Raw genomic sequence first — 23,707 nt, 5'->3', positions numbered from 1 at the left:
TAAAAATTGTAAGTTACATCGGTTTAGCAAATACAATCAGTATTGATAAAATGTAACAAGTTTCTGATTTATCGTGTTTAAATAACTTACAAAGCACTAGCGCAAAATTTGTAGGAGTTCATCAATTTCAAGAGTGAGATTCTATTCCCCCTTTATTAAATTTTAGGTTAATCTTTTAATTTTACCCAGGTTTTTTTTTTCAGTGACATAAATACAATAATCTTTGTTCTCTCGTAAACCTTTAGCATAATAAAATTACAAGTGAATTTCTTTTTAATATTCTATATTTCAATTAAATATAATAATTCTATATTTTTACATATCTATATTTCAATTAAAGATATGAAGTAACATTGCTACTTTTATTTTAACTGCAATGATGTTTAGAAAAAAGGTTTGCTCCCAAAAAATTTTAAAATGTATTCCCAAAGTGCTCAAGAAAGAAGTAGGGTTTCTTTTACTTTTTACTATTTACGTCATTTTTGATTCATAATGTTATTTTCTCTAAAGAATAAATACATGAACAACAGATTTTGATTATATACTTTAAATTAACTTAATGACTTACATATTAGATACTTAATAATAACTTAACACAAAAGGTAGAATTAGGTACAATTAGAATTAGCTTTACAAAATTTGAATTTAGTTTTTCTTGAGCAGTAAGTACTCGTTAACAAGTTTTTTTTTCAAAATTAATAAAGAGATTAATTTTTTTTTCAAAAAGTTTAGATACATATTATAACACAAAACAACGTTTTACCTAACTTTAAAAATCAAAAAATTAGTTTTTTAATGATATCATTTTATCTTCTATAAGTTTTTTTTAAATTTAATTTTTAACAAATTTTTCAAATTATTTTGAAGTATATTTTACAACAATGCTTTTCATTTTTTTTTAACTTTACTGGATTTATAATCATAGGTTAAATCCTTTTTTACATTTGTAAGACATTTTTTGTGTTTTTATAATTGAATGTAAAATTTAAAAATAAAATAAAAATGAATGAATCAAGTATTCATTATCATGCTACGATGTTTTGGACTAGATGTTTCAATATTCGTAATTTTACTTTTAATATTCCATTTGAAACTATTCAAGTTATTGAAAGAATCAATTGATTTCTCTATTCATTTACTGTTAATTATGAGACATTATTCAAGGGAAAGTAGTAAAATAAGTTTATTTTCTAGTACTTCAGTACAGTTCAACAATTTTTGGGGAATCGTAACACGATATTATCTCACGTAAAAAATTAAATACTAAAAGAGGGAGCATTATGAAACCTAAATATTACACCTGAACTTTTTTTATATAAAACCAAATATTTGTATTTCAGATGTAATATCGTAATAATTATTCAAAAATTTTTCTTCCTATCAGGCGTTATTAACCAGTTAATCGGGTAATTAACTTATATTAAATTCGTTTTACATTGAAATATTTCATCATACCCAGTTAATAGACTAAACTAAACCTAAATGGAAATTCATCGGCTTATTTACACCCACAAAATTTGTAAACAAATAAAAAAATTAATAAAATGGACTTTAATTTTCATTTTTGGAGTATTACAGTGGTGTTTTATTCGAAAGTCACTCTAATGTCACCATAATCAAATTTTATTAAATGCTGGAAAAGGCATATTTGAGTAGTTTTAAACAACCTAATAAGTAATCTTTTTTTCCTTATCATTTTTAGAAAAAGAATGCATACATAAGGTGGTTTTTTTTTCCATCCCATAAGATTGATAGTATGTTTTGTGTTAAGAATGCACTAAATAAAACATTAATCACTTAACGCAATCAAGAAAGTTTTACGTAAAAAAAATTATGCTTTTCTTGTAAATTTTTTCACCATATTATCTGAATGTCGTCTGACAGCGAATTCAGCATTTTCCCCTACACTTGTAAAAGTTTCTGTTTTAATAATTTAACAATAAATATATTATTTGTTATAGTGCCATCAAAATCATGAATTGTGATCTTTATAAAGTTCTATGAGTATAAACTATGACTTTTTGCGATTCCAGAATAGTTTCATGTAATCACAAATCATGTAAACATGCAAATTCTTGAATACGTAAAATCTCTTATATATTGAAATTGAAGATATTTTTAAATAAATTGATCCTTTGATTTAAATTAATTATAAACGGGTTTTTTTAGTGAATAAGGTAAAAAGAAAACATTCGAATCAACTGATAACTCGAAAACATTCAATACTTACAGAAGAAGGAACAAAAGTATAAGATATCATATTAAATTTCAAATTATTAATTGGATATATCGCTACACGAAGAAAAAGTCGGACCTGTTAAAGAAAAATTTGAAAAATTTCAAAAGAGACACCAAAAAAATTTACAATGCAATTTATTTCATCGTCAATTACTCGCACTGCACTTAATTTCAAAATTATGTTTGTGTAAATATTGCTTTTTTCTGAAACCAAAATATTAGAGATGATGGAAATTTATATTATATTGAGAAAGAATGTAATTACTGTTTAAAAGAGAAAACTGTTTTCAGGTGATAAGATATATTACTTGAAAAATTCTGACAGATTGGGCCTATTGCAAAAAAAGTTTTTCGTGACTATAAAATTTGAGGATATTTAATGCATGCAAGTATTGAATTTTGCGAGGGAAACGCAGAGATAAAAAAGCAATATATATATATATATATATATATATATATATATATATATATATATTACTATTTAAATGAATATATTGACAATAATTAAAAAATTTCTTTGTTCGTGGAACAAAATTGAAACGAATGATGTATCGAAGTTCAGTATTTTTATGAAATAATTTTTTCGCATTTAATTAAAGTTGATTTAAACTGAAGGTACTTCATGTCTAGATTTCTTTCAACATTTTAAAAATTATTCTTTTATCATACTAAATCTGCTCCATTGTATTTATCTGCTAAAAGAAACATGGACATTTATATAATTTGGTACGAAGATTTTGATTCTATCTCTTCTCTTTTACTGCAAAATGTGTTAAGCAAACACCTTCAAGGATGATCGGAGAGGCCGAGTGTTGCCTTCCTTTCTGACAAATTTGGACATCTGCCGAGATGTGATGGAACAGGCCGACAACAAAAACCCCTTTCCCCCATCTGTCAACTCTTCGTACACTTCGGTCTCAGCCTCGAATCGACCATCCACGATACCAATAAAGGTAAAGAAATAAAAACTAAAATTCTTACATCGAAAACGAAAACCGAATAAAAAAAAGAGAGAGATTTCGATCCCATTATAGCATTGAATAATAGGAGGAAAGAGACAGAATGGGAGAAAAAAATGTTCTGAGAAGGATCGAATATAGAAGAAGCGTTTGAAATTTGGGTCAAGGTTACTCGCGCTAACAGAGGGGGGAAGAGAATCAAAACAACAAAGGGTGACGCATAGGGTTCGAACAGCAAGAATAGTAAGCCCTTTCCGGTCAATACTTTATATTACATTATATAGAGTTGGGAGCAGATTTTCATGCACCTATTTTATTCTTATTAAGAGAGAGAGAGAGAGAGGATAGCGGAGAAGTTGACCTACTTTTCCCAAAATTTTTTACTGTTATTTTTGTCCATTTCCCCTTTATTATTACAATGACGAATGGAGGAGGGGTTGATTGTTGGGAGCGAGTTATCAACCAATACGGACAGCCTCACGTAATCGTTGGTGGGATAGTTCGATCAAGGTGGAGAAGGACTGAATTGCCGTTGCACGGAGCCAAGATCAAATGGAACAATAGGGCATCGGACAGCAGGCGAAGGATGCATACTGTTTGAAAGGGGAGAATGTATTTTCAAAAATATTTCAAAACAAGAACATAGAATGCAAGGGATTTATTATCTATTTTTCAAATGAGGCATTCAATAAAATATCATATATTCTTCAAAAGTAGAAAATGAGGAAGCAAGAACCACTGACAATCATTTTTGAAAAACACTGAATGGAATTAAATGCTTCGGTTATGAAAAATAATATTACCGTAAGGCTTATAACTAACCTGAATTGAAATCAAAAATATTTTCATTTGATTCTTCCATTGAAGAAAGTTTTAAAAAAATATCGTGTTATTTGAGTTTTCAAGTAGCAATTCTACAAAACTGAAATATCGCGGCTAGTTGACCAATAATATTCTATTATTCGAAATCAATCCTTTAGTTGAAGCATTAAGCATTTTCTGGAATTAAATTAAATAGTGGTAGAATTTCTATTACTTTGCACTTAGATTGTTGTTCTAGCACAAATGGAGAATAAGTCACTTGAAAAAGTTCAGAACTTTGAATTGCAACATATAAACTAGCTTAATATAATTTCTCTGAATCGGTTCGAATTTTTCCAAAAAGTTATTTGATTACTTTTTAATATATAATATTAAGAAATCCACCCGAATGGAATATTTTGATCCTTACAGCCCATATCAATTCTATATCCTTTGATTAATATAGTAAAGGAGATTTGATAGACGAAATGTTACAAAAATGTACCAAACGAAAGAGAAATACCAGCCAAAGCAATAGGTGAGAAAAATGAAGATTTATTGAAACAGTTAAACATTCTGGAACTCGGTGAACAATGTGAAAACTTGTTAAAGAAAAAAAATTCTGTCATAGTAGCCGAATGAATTGTAAAACCACACGCATGGCTCACAGAATTTCAAGAACTTAATTGGGTACATAGAGAGGTCCTTGAACGAAAGGCCGATCCTGTTACCACAAGGGATCATACAAAAATTAACAAAATTAAATCAATGAGCATACATCCGTTTCTGAATCATTCAAATGTCTCTTTTACGATATATAAGACTTCCTTCTTTCTAAACTGCATGGGAGGTAGTTACATAATCTCTTTTCTGAGATAAAAGAAAACATTCTTAAAAAAGTAATTTAAATTTTAAAATTCATTATTAAACAGAACAATGCTATGAATGCATGTATTCACGTATTCATATATTCACATAAAATCGCAGATGCCGAAAAAATAATTCATTCTTTTCAGAAATGGATCTGTATAGGCTTTAAAAAATTCGATGGTTAAATAGAAAACTAGAATACAGTTTTCTAATGAATTTTTATGATTTTTTTTCTTTATCTTACGAAATTGTGCTTTCAATGAATGGATATATGCTACTTTTTAATGCTTAGCAAAGAAAAAAAAAGAGCAATTTTTCACTAACTTTAAAATACAGCGAAGATTTCTGAAGCTATCAGCTATAAATATCTGCAATTTATATATACTAAAGAAAGTTCATCTTTATTTTAAAGAAATTTGGCAGCAATCCTAAAGGCAACAATATGGAGAAAATTTTGGCTGATAAAAGTTGAGGCATCTTGTTGCCTTTAAAAGTGGAGGATGATAAAGGCCTCTTGTAGCATTGCTTGTTTTTTAAGATGGCTGAAATTCCAATGCTTTGAAGTGAGACATCTTAAGCACAATAACATGTAGTGTTTAGAGAGTTTTCACAACATTTGCTTTTTTTTTAGATTGTTTAGTTATCAAAACATATAAAAAATGATCCAGATTTCTGAAATTTCATTAAAATTTTGTTCTTCTTGTTCAAGAAATTATAAATTGGTAATTCAAATAATTTTATAAAAAAGATGGGAAAACTGAAGAATAGTACTAGTAATAGTAATAGTAGTAAGAATGCTAACGAATAGAAAATTATTCGTTAGTAATCATTAATATTAGCGAAAATCCGTCTAGCGAAAATTATTTATTAACAGTAGAACAAATCTTTTTGTCTTCAAAGTCTCTGAAGATAACTTTCTTAATTTATTTTTCAATTTAAATGGAGCGAATTTTTAATTTAGCTTAAAACCATAAGCAACAATGAAAATGGAGTGGTTAAATCTTGCCCCATATGTTTCATATATACGTCATAGAACACTTGTTAAAAACTTAAATTACGAGGAAAAAAATATAATTAATATGAGATTAAGAATCATTTGCAAAATATTTACTTTCAAAGGTTAAATACCGCAAGATGCACTTAGTAAACTAAAAAGTTGGTTTGAATCCTTGATTTGATATAAGTCCAAAGTTAAAACTGGCTATCCATATATAATTTTATAATAGAGGTCACGCTAAATTTTTTTGTATAATTCTTATTCACAGCAACACATTTATTGCTTCTTCTTCTCTCTTTTCCTGTGATTACGTATTTTCCAGAACTAAGCTTTAATCTTTCTATTTTTAAACTGTAAATTTCTGTATCAGATTTAAATAATTTAGGATTAGTAAATCTATTCCTAGAGATACCTTTAATTGCATCATTTTATGTTAAAACCAGAATTTCTTAAGCTTGTTTCTGTTGTAACGCTTTTCTGAGTAGAAAAAAAAATCCAATTTCTGTTACAATGATTTTGCTACAATCTGTAGTTTGCATTTAAATCAGATTAAAGAATAAATTATAAATAAAATTTAATTAAAAGCAGCTTTTAAGAATTTCTAATGAAATCTTTTGAGTCATGATGATTTTCGTGCTTTTTTGCCGATAAATATTAAAGGAATTGAAATAGGGTTTTTATAAAATTCTCACAGCCTTAATACACCTTCTAAGCGATCTTACTGGATTGCGAACAGTAGTTTAAAAAATCCTTGTTTAATCAATATATCTCAGGTATAGAATCTTTCACTAACAGATAAAATAATTTTGTTTCTACAATTTAAATTTCAAATGCCAATTAGACATAGTATTCAAAAATTATTTGAATATGTATATGGTCCCCGAATCTTCCGGTCAAAGACTCGCAGTTGGACATAGAAAAGAAACAATTTTAAAATAATTTACATAAAGCTTACCGCCGCCAACTTTTCACGCATGTACACGTTCTAGTATCCCCAATTTAACTCCACCAACACTCCCCGCATCGAAACTTTCTTTACAGCCCCATACTGTAACGATGGGGTTATAGACCGGGGAGTAATGGGTTACGAGGGAATGAGAGGGGGGAGGTGCAAGTAAAGCAAATACTTCTACCCCTTTCCTTTTTTTACTAGTGCTTCAAAGCTCTGCGTTCCAACGCCCACTTGTTTCCTGTCCCCCCCTTTCCCTTAGAGAAAAAAACTGCCAAAATAGCCACCTGACTGATCAACCCCTTCGCGTGACCCCCTAACCCGATCCTCACTTCATCTATTGAAATGGAAGAGTAACTTTGTGAGAGGGTTATAAAAAACTATACCGGAGAATTCCGCCTCCCTTCTACTGTTTGAGTTCGGCTCAACCCTTTTATTGACGCCGTCTTTTTTGATATTCATCGTCCTGCCTCCCCCTCCCCTCGCAGTTTGCAACGGATCTCAGTTGATGAAGGGTAGGATCACCTCTGGAATTTTACGACCGACGGAGCTGCCCCTGAAAGGATGCTAATTAATTTGAGTTTCGAAATGTTAAAATCTTCTTTTGACTGAAAGGATTACCTGGAGCGTGGCAGGATTTTCCTTTTTTTATGGCCGTCGCAAGAGTTGGCTGTGGCGTAAGAATTTCTCTAAGTTGATTTTTAAAAAGGTGTATAATTTTTTATTTGACTTAATTTGGACTAAAAAATATGTACATGGCTTGTGAAAAAAAGAATAAAAACGAGCGAAGATTTATAATATTTTCATTGTTTTTCCTAATATTAAGATTTTTCAATGAGATTTTAAGAAGGTATCGGAACTTTTATCCGTTTTAACTTGATAAAAATAAGAAAAAAAAATTGAAAATGGAAAGAAAGAGAAGTGCGAATATTTCAAGATTTCCACTGACATGTGTTTGTGTTTTAAAGTATTGCAAATACGATGCTGATTATTTTCTGATAATTTTTTTTCCTTTTAATTAAACAGTTTTGACAGAAGAATACAAACATTTTCTGTATGAAGAATACTTTTTTTACTTTGTTTTAGAACACTTTTCATTTATTATTTAATTTAAACATTCAATTTAACATATATACATAAACAATGACATTTTAATTTAAGGATCTAGTTTCCCAGATATTTATTTAAGATAAGTAAACTTAAATTTACATGCTTTTTACTGAAATCGCAATTAATATTGATCAAGAATTTGAAAATGATATTCTTCACTAAATCTCAAAAAGATGCATTTGTATACTATGCACTCACTTATTGCGAGAATTATGTTAAGCACCTGAAAACGTTAAATAAATCCTATGTGTATTACAAATTTAACATTTTCGCCTTTTTCTCCTGTATTTTTTAAGCTATAGATTTAATTATTTCTACATTGCAAAAATATTTCAATTCATCGCAATCCATAATTTCTTTCATAACATAAATGATTACTCTGCAATAATTAATACTCTAAAAGCAGTTTATCGAAGAAATTAACTCAAGACTGTCTTTAGAAAGAAAATGGAAGCAAAATTCTCAAATACCTGTCAATGAACCAAATGCAGAATGACTAAGTGTCAACACGTGTTTGAAAACGAGCAGTTTCACTGAAAAAATTACTCTGCTCACAATGTTTCTTTCGCATGCGTTTTGATCTGCAACTCTGGAAATTCCTGTCTGTCATGAAGCAATAGCCTTTGAAGTCATCCCATTACACTATTTCGGATCATCCGTTCATGCATCTTTCACAGAAAATCTTCTAGTTCCCTCCTCTGCACAATCATTATTGATATTTTGCCGTAATGACAACCACCGGGAGTTATGCTTTTAATACCTTGCTTTGGTCTAAGCAAAATTGCTAGTCTACATGATCAAATGGCTTGTTCCGGGAAAAAGGGTTGCTTGTATTAAGATCAAGATTTCCATTCAGAAAAGCTTTAACGCTAGTGATTTCAGATTTTAACTTGCGATCATTATATCTTTTGTCTGAGAAGGTTTACTTGCGGTTTTTCAAGCCGGTGACATTGACCTTTGCGGTTTCTTAAAAAAAGACTTTTCCCATGGAAGGAAATACAGCTCGAAGACTCAAAATGAAAGAGAAAGTGGAATGAGATGAAGAAAGAAAAAGGTGATTCAACTTCGCTGATGATTTAGAAAACACGTGTATTGAATCTGAAATGAATGATTTCTTGCCTTCAAAACACTGACCTTGAAATTTCAAGTCGAGTGAACTTACGATCTAAGCAGTTACGATGGTTATGAAAGAGGGATTTAAAATAAGAAACAAATGACCAATTATTTAATAAATTGGTTTTTATTTTCTTTTACCTTATAAAAGAGTGAAAAAAACAAGAACTTCCTATAAAAAATCCATATAAAATAAATATTTTTTAAATTAAAAAAAAAAGCCTTTTTTTTTTCTTCAGACTCACAGTGTTTCTGTTATACAAACAATGTTTAAATATATATTTACGGAAAGGATTTCAAGTTGTTAATTCCCAACTTTCATTAAAAATAGCCTTTTTATATTAACTTTTACTCCCCCTTTCTTTTTCGATTATATTCCCTCAAGCTGAAAATTTTTATTATTTTCTTTTTATATCAGTTCCTTCAAAATTTCGATGCTACTACTTATTTATTGATATCTATGAAAGCTTACCCCTACCCCCTCGCTCTATCTTACGCTAAACAGCCCTTATTTTATTTTGAAGAAAAATTTTAAATCTTAACATATGCTGGAAATAGAATAAGGAGAAAAATAAAATGCTTGAAAAAATCTTTTGCACATTTAAGCAAAATATTCGAGAGATACAATTTCATCGAAGTTTACACAGCTGCTGGTATCAGGATCCCCATCATATTACCGAAGCACATTTGTGTTTCTCTATTGTAATTATTTTGTCAGCTACCTTCTACGATTGAAGGTGCTTCAAACTGACAATACTACAATAACAGATAGTTCCAAAGGAAGCTCTGCGATTGAATGGGAAGATCCCAGCTGCGCAGACAAAATTAGATTACTTTAAACTGAACACTGGTTCGATTTCCTAATTTGAAATCTGTTTTTAGTGTGTCTGTAAAAAAAGTGAGAAACTACCAAACTAAAGAATTGTACACAATATTATGTATTGACTCACTGCACCAACTGTTATCTAGTATCCGTGGGATTCGTTTTCATCATTTTTTTTTTCAAAAATGTTATATTAATGTTCACTTTGACACAAGTTTTTCCCTTCCCATACCGACCGATTATTGATTTTTTAGGACCCCTTATGATCTGTCCTCTCGACAGATTGGATAAAAATAAATCGGTAAAGAGAAGGGGGGACGGACATTTTGAAAACGACCTTGGCCCAATTTTCTCCCCCAAACTTTTTTTCGCTCTCTGGTCCCTTTCACTTTCACTCGGAAAATCCCCTTTCTACCCAGTTCCCTCCTCGTTTTCGCTCTTCCCCATTGAAATGTTTTTTGATTTACTTTTTTTTAGCAGCGGTAATACTTTGAAGTTTGCGGAATCTATCTTTTTTTTTTTTTTTCCACCCTTTTTTCAAAGCTTTCTCCGAAATCCTCAAAAAATGAACTTGGGTTTTGTGGACTCATGTGGAGAAAACGAACAAATAATTTCTTTTAATCGAAATTTTAAGAGTGTGGGAAACTACTGGAATCGGCAGTGAATGAAATCGATTTCACGAGAATTACAATTTGGGGATATTCAAGATTCCTTTGAAATCTAACTGAATCAGATAATATGTGTGCAATGGATTGTATGCAATGAATTTAATCCATCCATACTGTGAGAAGAATTGTTACTTTGGTAGTTTCTTTTATTTTTTTTCAAAATTACACGAAATGTTATTGAAAGATCTATCGGATGTAAAATATTATTCGATCCCTAGTCGGGGCGAAAGATTGGTTTGAAGAAGTTGTTGATTTTTTACACAAGTGAACGGTAAAATTGTTTTAAGTGTTATGAAATATACCAATTTTAATGCAAACAAAAGTCATTGTGATTAGGTATCTACGTATATTCCACATTTCTTCTAAAATAATTGAGCCGATTTCAATTAAATTTTACACACATATTTGAGGTAAGAGAAAAGAAGCTGTCGAGATTAATTAAATATTCAGTGAATTAGAAACTAACCTAAAGATTGTCATTTTTCCTGAATTACTTTAGAGCAAGTTATTTTACAAGAAATATTTTAATACATCTGAAAATACCGAATTGTACTTTTGAATTGATACCAAATTCCTCAAAGTACCTTTTTTTCTTAAATTGTGACCAATTCTTTAAAAATTTAATTCATATAGTTTCTAAATATGGTAGCAGTAAGATTGATCTATTCTACCGGTATTTTAAAAAAAATTCTGTATCATATTTCTTAGAAAACTTTTTATTGATTGAAAGCAGTTGTTTAGCGGTGCCTAAAAATAAATGAAAGAAAAACCTGATATATCCTTCGTCTATCTTACAAGCGACCCATTCAATCAAGTGGTTCAATATAATAAAAAGATTATATGTATTACAATAATTTAAACAAAATTAATTTTTCCATTTAAATATTGTATATGAAAATATTTTGATTCCGAGCAACGCATCAACTAGTTAAGCCAATAAAGATTATCTTCAAAATAGTAATAATCGAAAAAGAAAAATATATTTGAAGAAAAACAAGTGGTATCGTTAAACATTTCCTAATGCTTATAAATTTTACAACAGTGAAATGATATTTAAAAATAAAAACCAACAATTGAGAAAGATAAATGTTCTCCCTTTGTCTTTGAAAGGCTGTTCTATGTTTCTTATATTCTGAGGCATCACATAAATGGCAATGGATCTGAATATATATATATATATATATTACATTTTTGCCTGAAAGCATATTACAAGGAGCATTTAGTTGCCACTTCTCACTCGGAGAAGGAAAGATAAAATAAATAATCAATTTTCATATTGCAGTTCTCAGTGAATTTAAATTTCTTGCTTGCCATTTTAAACAATTTTTATTGATAAATGTTACAATTAAAATTAAGATATAAAGAAATGATCTGACAAAAGACTAATTATCAAATTACATAGAGGTATTTTGAGACACCAATCCAAGCTCATTTTATATTATATTTCAAATTAATTTGACGGAAATAACTATTTTTACAGGACGTCTGAAAAACTTCTAACATTCTCCTTGTAAAATATCTTAAAATTGTCATATTTGAAACATTTTTTATATCAAAAATGTTTCCAACATATACGATGACTGTAATTAATAATAAATGAAACGATTTATTGTCATTAAAAGAATAAGCAATTTAAATCTACGTTTTTCTAGCAACAATTGGAGTAAGATTTGCTGTTGTTAACATAGTTTTCTAATGAACTGAAGTCTTTATAAGGTTACAGAAAGTTAAAGTTTCTTTAGATTAATATAATAAAAGAGTCACTCTGGTTCTTCAGTTTTCATTTGTGATCTTCAGTTTTTAATTTGTGAGTTCTGGAATTTAATATTTTTACGCATTCAAGAATTACAATTTAAATATTTGATGTATCAGTCTTTTCTCTAACATTTATCTACTCGAATTTATATTTTAAATCTGCATGTGGAATGACAGAAGTCCGAAAAGTGCTGCAGTTGCTTTCATTTGAATTTGAAGCAAACATTTTTACTTTCTTTTTTTAAACGATTTTATTTTGTAACCACACCCCGGTAGGAGTGGTTTCAATGCATGTAACGTTTTCCGTTACAGTTAGAGGGATCGACCGGTATTTAATGGGAGATTGAGGGGGGAGGGTTCAGCCCCCTTTGGACTAACACTACAGGAAGAGAAAATTAGGTCGAATACGGGGAGGAAAAGGAAGATATAAATGCGAAAAAACCCCAAAGGCGATTTTGTTTGATACTTTATATTAAATCTGTTTATTGATCAGTTATTCAACAGCTAAGGGAAACTTAATAAAATGCTAATGGTAACATTAGTGGAAATATGAATTTAAATTATTTTCAAATATTCTTTCTCTGTTTTTCAAGTTGAACATTTCTTCCATGGCTTTCACGCTTTTCGATGAATTAGTACTTTTGATTGAAAGAAAGTGAGAGAGAGAGAGAGAAATATTTACATTTAATCAATATTCTTTCATGAAAAATTATTTTATTACATTTATCCAAGATAGTTTTTTACAGTGAGTTTATCTGATATATTGAATTGTTAAACAATTTAATCAGTTAATTTAATTGAATAAAAAATTTTATTCTGAAAAATAATTCTTCGTTTTTTCATTAATTCTTCATTGGTTTATTTTTTATTCATTTATTTCCTTCATCGGTTCCTTCATTTTAAATTCGGATACTCTCATTAATTGAGCAGACATTATATTCTGTGTGAACAATATAATAGAATACTGAATTTTTAAAATAGAAACATGCACATAAAAAATTTTGAAATTATTTGTACGTAACTTGTAACGGCATGTCATTTGGGATAATATGGAAATTTTTGAGTAAATCATAGATTTTATCGTATTGAATTGTGTATTATTTATTTATCATTCATCAAAAAACAAGTAACCTTTATAATTTCCATAATAATTAAGTAATTTAATTTTATAAATAATTTTATACTTTAAGAAAAGTAAAACTTTGAAAATTATGGATTAATCGAAATTTTCTTTATTAAAAATTACTAACTTAAACATTATCAAATGTGCATTATCAGAGAAATTATTTGATATATATATATTCATTTAACACGACAACAAATATTTCTGGTAGCACTGGTTGTTCTACTTGAATCAATTATGTATATTTTAATAATAATATAATTAAAAAAGATAAACGATAAATAATGCAGTTGATTGAAAATTTCTGAGTATTTAAAATTATAACAACCCAAAGTACAGTCATTGGTTTATTGCTTATTTACTAATATCCCATTGCAAATGTAAATTCTTTTTCTAACTATTTGCGAGGCGTAAAGTAAATTAGAAAAAAGTATAAAAAGAAAATACCGGTAGAATTTCCAATTTCTTTATACATGAATTTACTAGACTTTTCTCTATTTTTAAAAGGAAAATTTATGATGTAATGCTTTTATTTTACTCGAAACCTACCTACTAGTTTAAAATGTTCCCAACATTTTCATCTGATGGTATTTCTAGTATACATTGCTCTCGCTAGATGGCACAATGTTCAAGACAGTTGCTGCAGCTTACTAAACGTTAACCGCAAAATTCTTTAAGCACCTCTCGCAAAAATCAGTCATTTTAGGATAAAACATATAAATAATTTATGTAAATACTATTTTAATTTCAAGGACATAAAATTCAATGAATTTATATCGTAATGCAAGTCCTCTTCCAAAAAAAAAAAAAAATGCTTCTAGTTGTTCTAAAAATGCACACTGAGAAGCATTAATTAAAATATTACCCGATATAAATCTGAGATTTACTTCCTTTCTTGACAATATTTTTCAGAGTGGAAATAAATAAATATATAAAAATAACTAATGAAAAGCCGATTAAATGCGAAGTTTTGTCATTAAAAACGAGGACAAAAAATTTTGATATATACCTAAAGAATTATAAGAAGGATTCTCTTACAAATACATGAAGGTTAAAGAAAACTTTAAAAAAAAGAATACATTATTCAAATTTTAGAAAAAAAAATTTCTGCTAAATGTATTTTATTTTATGCTTTTGACGGATGAAAATAAAATACACTACAAATGTCAATTTATTATGCTTCCAAACATTTCTATTGTGAAGGTGATGAGTTTGTGCATGAAAACAAAAATGATCAAAAATAATCTTTAAAATATTATCCAAACACGACTTTTAATAGAGATCAGGAAGGAGATACAAATAATGAGAAGTCATAATAAACTTTTTTTTTATAAAATGTTGCGCCACCATTTCAAGATAAAAAAAAATCTTTTAAAAGATAAAGAAATAAACAGAAAAATGTCTTTAATGATATCTTATTTTTGAGATATATATATTTATTTCAGCGAGGCATTCTATTATAATACGTTTTCTTTTTTAATCTTACGATTTAAAGCGCCATCTTTTGAGTAAAACATAAAATTGGCCGCAATCCTCTTGTTAATTTGAGAAGTTAAGGCATATCAGTTATTACAAATTGAAAGCTTTGTATTTATCAAATCTAAATGTTCATTCTGTTTCATATTGAACAGAATAAAAATTGGAAAATAGTTTCACGTTATTAAATTACAATTTTCGTTGTAATTCAAATATTAGTAAATTATGCGTGTTTTTTTCAGGGTGAAGGGTTTCAGTTCTATTAACATTAACACTTCTAAAAAAAATAAAGAATTTGTGATGAAGACTTGAGTTCTAAGGCGTCAAAAAAGTATGAAAAATATTTAATTTTATAATTAAAAAAAAGAAATTAATAAATTCTGGAAAAACAAAAATCATGCGTAAAAGGACAAAACATAAAGGAAAGGATTTCTTTTCTCAAATAATCCTGTTTTCTGTTCAGGAATCAAATTTTCTCAACAGATATTTTAATTTTATATCAAAATTATTTATTTTATCATATATAAATTTATATTTGGATTTAAAAAAATTGTTCAATGCGCACATTTTGCAATTCATACACAAACAAAATACTGCACTATAACAAACATTTATCAGATGTAAAAGTATTTGCAGAATAATAATATTTTGAAAGAAATCTCTAGGCATTCTCTTTTGACTCTGATTCTTTCTCTGAAAATATTAAAAATGCCGAGAAAAATTCAAAGAATGAAAAATAAATTTATAAAATACATAACTCAAACCTATATACCTCTGGATTAAATAAATTTTATTTTTAATTTATGGAGAGTGTAAAGCATATAGATGGTCCAATTAAAAAAGGCAAGCACAGAAAATTCTAAGTGTTGAATGCTGCCATTTGAGATTTTGACAACGCTTTAAAAATCCAGTTCCCGCTTTTCCGATTCGGAACTCATACTCCGATTCGGAACTCATAAAGGCTCATTTGAAAATTTAGCTATTTTTTTTATAGATAAAGGAATCGATTGGTCTTCTTGAAATCTAATTTAAAAATAAGATTACCGGTTTTTTAACGGATTTATTTGGATCGAATTTTATAGGTTGCATAATGGTTTTAAAATGCTCACCTTAAGCTAACAATCACAAATAATAAGGCACTTCACATGTCTGAATTTTGCTGCCTTAAACAGACAGAAATTGTGAGAAATGCACAATAGAAATTTATACTCTTTGCTCATAAGTTTCTTAATTAATGAAACTTTTATGTTAATAATTGAAATAAACAAATTTATTCAAATTCTCTCCCTCCCCCCCTCTTTCTTTTCGTATTTACATATTAAAGGGGAATGAGTTCACTTCCTATGTATCATTCTAAGTATTTGGATATTCTTAAAAAGGAATGTTTCCAACTACAATCATTTCCTAATTTTGAAATATTTCTGATTTACTTTATTCTGAAATTCTTATTGTTTATATTATATTATATCTTAAAATTGCCTTTATTTAAACGATGTAATGGGAGATAGATTAATTCCAAGTCATGAAAAGTTTAACTCTAAGTTTCCTGCACTTTCCCTTTAAATATTAAATACAATTTAGAAGTGCATTTGACACTCACTAAGAATTAATAGAATCATTTCATTGGGAAATATTTTCTTAATATTATTGCAAGTCTTCCTAAATTTAAACAAAAAAAAAAAATGCAAGCCGCTGTTTTAATGGTATAGTTAAAAATAGAAATACTAAATATGTATTTATTTTTACCTTAAAGTATTAAATATTTATAAATTTAAAACAGTGATAAGGTTTAAAAAGTGAATTCTGATGAATGACGAATCATAAAACTGAAAGAAGGCATGGAAAAAAAAATGAACGTGAATCAATAATGTTCTTATATTCATAGAAGGGAAAATGATGATAAAGAAGTCATAAAATTATTTTTTATTTTCATTAAAACCTTCTATTTTCTAAAAATTATATTTTAATGTTTCTTTAAGGGAGTAATAAAACTAATGAAAATTTTTCAAGAATCAAAGAGAAAATTGATTTCACAGTCCGGAAAAAAAGAATATTGCATTATTTGGAATATTACATTGAAAGTGTTAATTCTCAGCTTCTAAAACTCTTGATTGTATTTCAGTGATTAATCTAGAACTTGATATTTTAAGACCAGCTAAATTTTTTGATAAATAAAAACATTTGTTTAAAGATTCGCAGTACTATATCAAATGATAAGACATTCGATTAGTGCAACGTGATGAAGTTTGATGCTTTCGGCATAAAAACTTAATAAAAACTGACCATAAAAAAGAAAACGATACATATGTGATACATTCCGTTTTAAATGATTTAAATTACTGTTTATGTTTGACTTAAAATATTAGTATAAGTTTTGTGTGTGTGTGTGTGTTTTTAATTATCAAAGATAAAAACTTTTACTTCTTTGGAAAAATACAGACCAATATAAAAAAAAAATCCATATTTTATTGTTCAAAACACCAAAAGTACTATTGTCAAGATATTTTATGAATTCTATTATATTTTCCTTAGATAATAACAATATATTTCCTGTAATATATGTTAAAATGTATTCTATAAGCTCCTGATAAAAACCGTTGGATGATATCGTTGCTTTCTGGATCATTCTAGAATCTGCAATTTTAAACGTACAAAACTTTTTAATAAGAAAAAGACTATCTTTAATTTTATTTGGCACTTTTCGATTGTAGTTGAATTTTATGACTAAAATACTGGAGGAACGAATCCTGATTTCCCAGAAAGCATAAAATGCATAAAGAAATAACTTGAATAGAAAGTATTATAAATCTAATCTCCTTTCAAGGTATAACTTAGCTTTCACTCTTGAAATAAATTCTTTTAAATTTTGAAGTATACACTTCAGTTATAGAATATATATACTACATTTCTAAATTTGCAACAGAAAATTTAGGGCTAATTTTACAAGGAGTGAATTTTAAATGTATTCCAAATAATGCTGTATTATTTTAATCTTGAAAGTACAAAAATGAATAGTCTCTATTTATGATCATTGCATAATCAAAGAACTGCTAAGCTTTAAAAACCTCTGACTGATATTTTTTTCTGTTGAAACTCAGAATAAATAATCAGAACCTAAAATTTAGATTGCTTTCTGATGGGAGTAAATGTATAAATGCTTTGTTGTAACAATAAAAAAGAAAAGTCAAAGAAATTCAAATTACTTTGTTCTGTATAATAGAGTGACTCACATTTAACAAACGTGGATTTAACTGCTAATTCTTCAAATTTTAAGTAAAAAGTTGTCATATTTTTTTCTAACGTTCTCTTTTTATTTCTAACTTATCGAAATTTCGTCATTCATAGCAAAAAATAAATCTATAAAATGAATTCATTTTTTTTTTCAATTTTAGATTGGAAAATTCCTTAAAATGGAACTTATAAAAACTTCTTATGATCCTTTTTTGAAAATTTTCAATTTAATATACTCATGCAACTCTCAAAAGAAATTACATTTGCAGAAATTTTTTTTATTGAAATTTGGAAATTTTAATTCCTTTTTTAACAAAATTTTCTGAAAAGTAATAGTTTTTTTGTATAATTCAAAAAAGGAAATCCATTTTGTAGATGTAGAAAGATATTATATAGTTTATTTGTATTAAATTTTATTCCTGGTGATTATCTTATAGCTTTTAGAGTGCTATAAAGAATTTAATAATTCTCAATTATAAAATTATCGCCAAAATTGCAAAGAACATAAGAATATAGTAAAAAAGAAGAGTAAAAGAATTAGAATTTATAGAAGATATTGATGAATAAAATAGATTTAGTTGAATGGATACCCCTTCAGTACTGTTCATCATCATATAAGATTACTTTTGTGGCTAATTCTATTTATGAAAGTTGTTTGCGAAAATAATTTCGTTTGTTTGTATCTATCAATATCTCAGGTTCTTGTTTATTAATCTTGTTTATTATCTCAGGTTCTTGTTGGAGTTTAAAATGAATATTCTAGACTAACATTTGCACAAATGACTTATTTACAAGTTAAAAAAAGGCCAAAGGCAATGCATTTTTGGTTTTCGAATTGGCGTTTTGGAAACTGTAAATGAATATATAAAAACTCCGAAAATAAGAAGTAATATAATTTCTGAATACATATTATTCAGAAATAATAATTAAAATAATAATTCTGACATTCTGTGAATAGCAATGACATGAAGTTAACCAAAGGCACATATTTTCTGAGAACTTTGAGTAGGATATTTAAAAAAAAATATTTTTCAATGCACAAAAAGTTGAATTAAATTAGTTTAAAACAGATCAGATTCAGTAGGTGTTAATGCGTAGGTTTCAATAGACATTTGATTTTCGTCCTATCCCTCTTTGATGCAATAAAATTCTTTGAATGCAAATATTTCTTTTAAATTTGCCAATTAAATACAAAGAATTAAAAACAAACGTTTAAAAAAATCTACACAAAACGCAAGCATGTCCACTAAAAGGAGATTCTATAGAAACAGCGTTAAACATTTTCAGTTATATGTTTTCCTTGTTCTAGAAGCAATATAAATTTAAAGTTAATTTTTCATAATTTAAGGAACATAGAGATAAAGCAAAATACAAGAAAGTCTTAATGGATTTATTTTGCAAAGATTAAACGAAAATTTAGTGTAGCACTTTTATAAATGCCGCATTTTTTAATACCTGTTAAAAAAGTTTATTTCAAATGATGAGCGGAAAGAAAACGTCAAATGCAAAGTAATCATTTTGCTAACATTAAAAAGTTTTCGTAAAGCAAATGAAATAATAATTTTTTCATTGTTTTTGTCTGTAATTAATATGCGATATTTAAATAACGAAGAGGCGATTTTGCGATAAGAGATTTTTTAAGAAAATATAATTGGAAAATTTGAAGATAGAAAATATAAAATTGTATCGTTCAAAAAAATTGTTAAAAGATGCTTTGTGACATGCAGTTAAAAGATAATCGAACTGAAAATTATCCAGCTTGCATTTGCATAAAAAATAGAACCAAAAATTCACTAAGTAGAAAAACTATTTTCATATTTAAAGTTGCTTCAAAGAAGTAAAAGGGGGATCAAAAGCTGCGTTTCCTTCACGTTTACATAATTATAGTTTGTGTTTATAAAAAAATATTTCATTGTTAATAAGTACATTTATTAAACTTATTTGGTTATTTAAAATAGCCTTGCAATCTTAAAATATGGAATTAGGCGTGTTTCATCTATAATTTTTATTGTAAATGAAATACGTGCGAGATCAGAATTACCTTATTTCAGATGCGAATTTAATTAAGGTATGTAATTTTTTACGATAAAAACAATTAGTAAGAAAAGTAGTCGATAAAAATTCAACATGAATTCACTCCCTTTTTTAAAAAAGATTGCGCTAACTGGAGGAAGAAAATACGTCGCCTTTATTTCTAGGGCAATCGAAACGTGCCAGCTGAATCTTATTGGTTTAATTAATTTTATTACAATTTCTTTAGCTTTCAGCGTGATAAAAAATTTTTTGGAAAGGAAGTTATCTTCAAAATTGTTCATAAAAATTATATTAACTAATTATAAAATGCCATGGTTCTATCAGGATAATATGCAACCACCGGTGAATGCAATTCAAGGTGATGTTTTAAGAGTCGAGAATTACTTTACTGAAATCGTGAAACAATTTAAAACTTTTTTCTTTTTTGATCAATGGAAATCGGCTAACAGAATTGTCTGCTTTGTTTATTAAGTAAAATAAACAATACTTCAGTTTATAATAGTACATAAAAGAAAATTTGAAAAAACTCGGTAACAGCCATTGTTCTGGAAGATTGTTGTAAAATTTATAATCTTTAATTTGAAACATATATTTCTGAAAAGTAAAACACAGTAATCAAGATTCTATGGATTACTTTAATTCAAGCGAATTGCTTATGAACGAAACGATTAACATTTTCTAAAATCAGAAGGAAGGAAATCTTTGATAGTTTACAGATACTTTTAGAAACTGCACTTGTCCATAATCTTTCTTTATTATTGTACGTTGATCAGACAAAAAATTGTCCTCTTATATATTTTTCTAAAAGGTTTTTCATTTTTAGATAGGTTTTAATATTACGTTTCATTATATTATGCTATCCAAATTAACAAACTTAAGTTTAAAATATATTTAGAAAATGAATTCGCCTTCTTCAGAAATAAATAAAATTTAAATAGCAACAAATAAATAGAATATATTTATAAATTTTAATTAATAATTTAATTTTGATAGACTATCTGGAAAGAGAATCCACGAAAAAAATGAGCTGATTTAAATTCATTCATGTGTACGGCAGCTTTTCAATTCGAAACATCGCTATTTTGTGTGTTTGAAAATTTTAACGCATAACTTTTTTTTAAAAAAACAAAACATTATTTTGATTTTAGTTTTGTTTTGTTTGTAACAAAACAAAAAACATTTATATCCGATTTTTTTGTGAATATATCCGAGTTTTTTATGAGCACATATGTGATTTTTAATTCTTCCTTAATTGACATATCATGTGTGAGAACTCAATTTACAACATATTTTTCTTTCGACATATAAGTCGGTAACCTTTGTTTTCCACTTTTATACTTAATAATAAACAAATTTACCTTCACATTCATCGAATATTTCCTATTTAAAATTTTGTAAACTCAAGAGTGTAAACAGATTTTTAATTTCAATTTTTACTTTTTAAAAAATTTAAATAAAAAGTATAAATTTAAAAATTATGATTTCAGTTAAATGTTTCTCTTTCTCTTTGATTTATTTGTATAAAACGTATATGCAAATAAATCAATGGATTTCATTGCATCTGTGTTTCATGAAGCTTCTCTTTTACAGTGAAAGAATAAGCTAAAGGCAAACACTTACTTCTGAGCAGCATTCCTTGAATGTGGCCTTTCCTGGTGGTTTGAGGCGTCAATGGTGAACACTTCCTGGACTCCACTTTGATGTCTGTGTGGCGAGCGGTGGCGATCGCTCGGGATTTTCTTCTTTTCGGCCTTTTGACCATTCTTGTGCTTTTGCTTCCTTTTATTTTTGTCCTTTCGATCCATATTGTTTCCCCGGAACTAGATTTAAAAGCCAGAAAATTTGGTGATAAGAAGAAGCAGATTCAATGTTTGTCAAACGTCTTTAAGCACATGAGCAAGATTTGATTAAATCACTGTTCATGTCACCATGGGTTTTATTATTTTATATTATGAGTTCAGTACTTCTATCTCAATGCAGAAATTTTCTTGAATTATAAGTAATTCCTCTGCAAAAAAGGCTGCTTATAAATGATTTTTGCTGCACATACTCAGATTATGAGAATAACTTCCGGGAATCACACTTTCGGATATCTTCCAACAGTTTTTCACAGGAAGAGGTATATGTTTTGAAAAAAAAGCGTCACTACGTATAGAGAATTGAAAATAAACTTTTTAGTGTCGTTCTACTATCAATAAAATTAATTAAAGTTAAGGTAATAGAATGTTCCTGTGAAATGTTAAGTCCTATATTTAAATCGGCTAGCGGTGTGAAGATCCAAATAGATTCTCTAACTTCTTGGTGATTGGTAATCCAAATATTAGTATTTTTTCTAAATAACAATGGATCAAATGATTAGATATTTCAGACACAACGTCACTAGTCTCTTTACAGAACTTCCTGAAATATTTCCGGTATCACTTAATTTAATCGGATGTTATGTTTCATGTAAAGAATCGAATAATGAATAGTATTAATTTTACACGCTATATATGAATTATCCCAGAATTATTGTTGTTAGGTTAACATAGAAATCCATTAATTGTGTGCCGAGATATTTCACACCTATATATCCATCCGAATGAAATAAATGCGGCTAATATTGGAGTTTCTAACCAAGCACAACGATGTGTTAAAAAGCACCTTTCACGGCATGATGATTCAAATTATTTCTCTTCTAGCTGTTATTCGCGACTGTCCGCTCTATAATGTTGCTTTTTGACCATTAAATTGACCCGTTAGATTTTGGTGGGAGGAAGAATATGGTATCCTCTATTCTGGACTGGATTCGCTTCCGCGCGCGCGCTCGATCTCAAGCTATACGCCTTGTAAAACTTCCAGGAGTTGCTCTCGGTTGTCCCCCGGGTCGGGCCGAATAAAAAACATTCTCATTTTTTTCTACCCTTGTTCCCTATTTATATACCCGACCCCACACCCCAACCCTTACCCCCGGCATCTCCCAGGGGTTGGGATTCGAGGATACGGGACGTCTAAAAAAATAGCCCGAGAGAAGAGATGGCTGGAGGCAGAAAAAAAAAATCACATTTGATGGCAGTTTTTTTTTATCATTATCATTGGTTGCGTTCGTGGCATAAATGTAGGTGGGGCTTATATCAGGCCACAAGAGTGGTTTATGTATTATTGGAGTTTGAATTTAACATTTGAATTAGAATACTGCATAAAATAATTTTCTTCTTTAACATTATAAATTTTGTTTTTTATTTATCATGTGCTAAAGATCAGAAATTTAAAAATTAAATAAACTCATAAAAATGCCATGACATTCAAGAACAGTTTTGATTATGTCTTCAAAAAACAAACTAAACATGGAAAATACTAGAAAAGTAACTATGATTTCAATTTACGAGAATATGATCCTCAGTAAGAGTCCAATAAATAAAATAAAATATCACATTTTTATACGAAATTGGAAAATTCCTATAGCAGTAACATTCTTTCCAATAGCAAAAATTCCTTCTTATTAGCCTTCCGCATCTTCTGTTGTAAGTTATTTAGAAAAGAAAATATTTATATATGTAGTAAAAATGTTAAAAAACAGT

General features: G+C 28.1%; 1 protein-coding gene across 1 annotated transcript in view; it reads right to left on the bottom strand.

The window, feature by feature from the left end:
• LOC129975179 (uncharacterized) overlaps window positions 1-22,086 on the bottom strand; it is a 196,213-nt gene extending 174,127 nt beyond the window's left edge. Inside the window, exon 1 of the mRNA XM_056088151.1 lies at window positions 21,768-22,086. Within this exon, the coding sequence (XP_055944126.1) occupies window positions 21,768-21,952 (185 nt within the window). The 5' untranslated portion in view covers window positions 21,953-22,086. The remainder of the gene's footprint in view (window positions 1-21,767) is intronic.
• Window positions 22,087-23,707: the final 1,621 nt, after the last annotated feature.

Source organism: Argiope bruennichi, chromosome 7 (genome assembly GCF_947563725.1).
Source record: "Argiope bruennichi chromosome 7, qqArgBrue1.1, whole genome shotgun sequence".
Taxonomy (NCBI): domain Eukaryota; kingdom Metazoa; phylum Arthropoda; class Arachnida; order Araneae; family Araneidae; genus Argiope; species Argiope bruennichi.
Note: the sequence above shows the minus strand (reverse complement) of the source record. Positions and strands in the feature narration are given on the sequence as shown.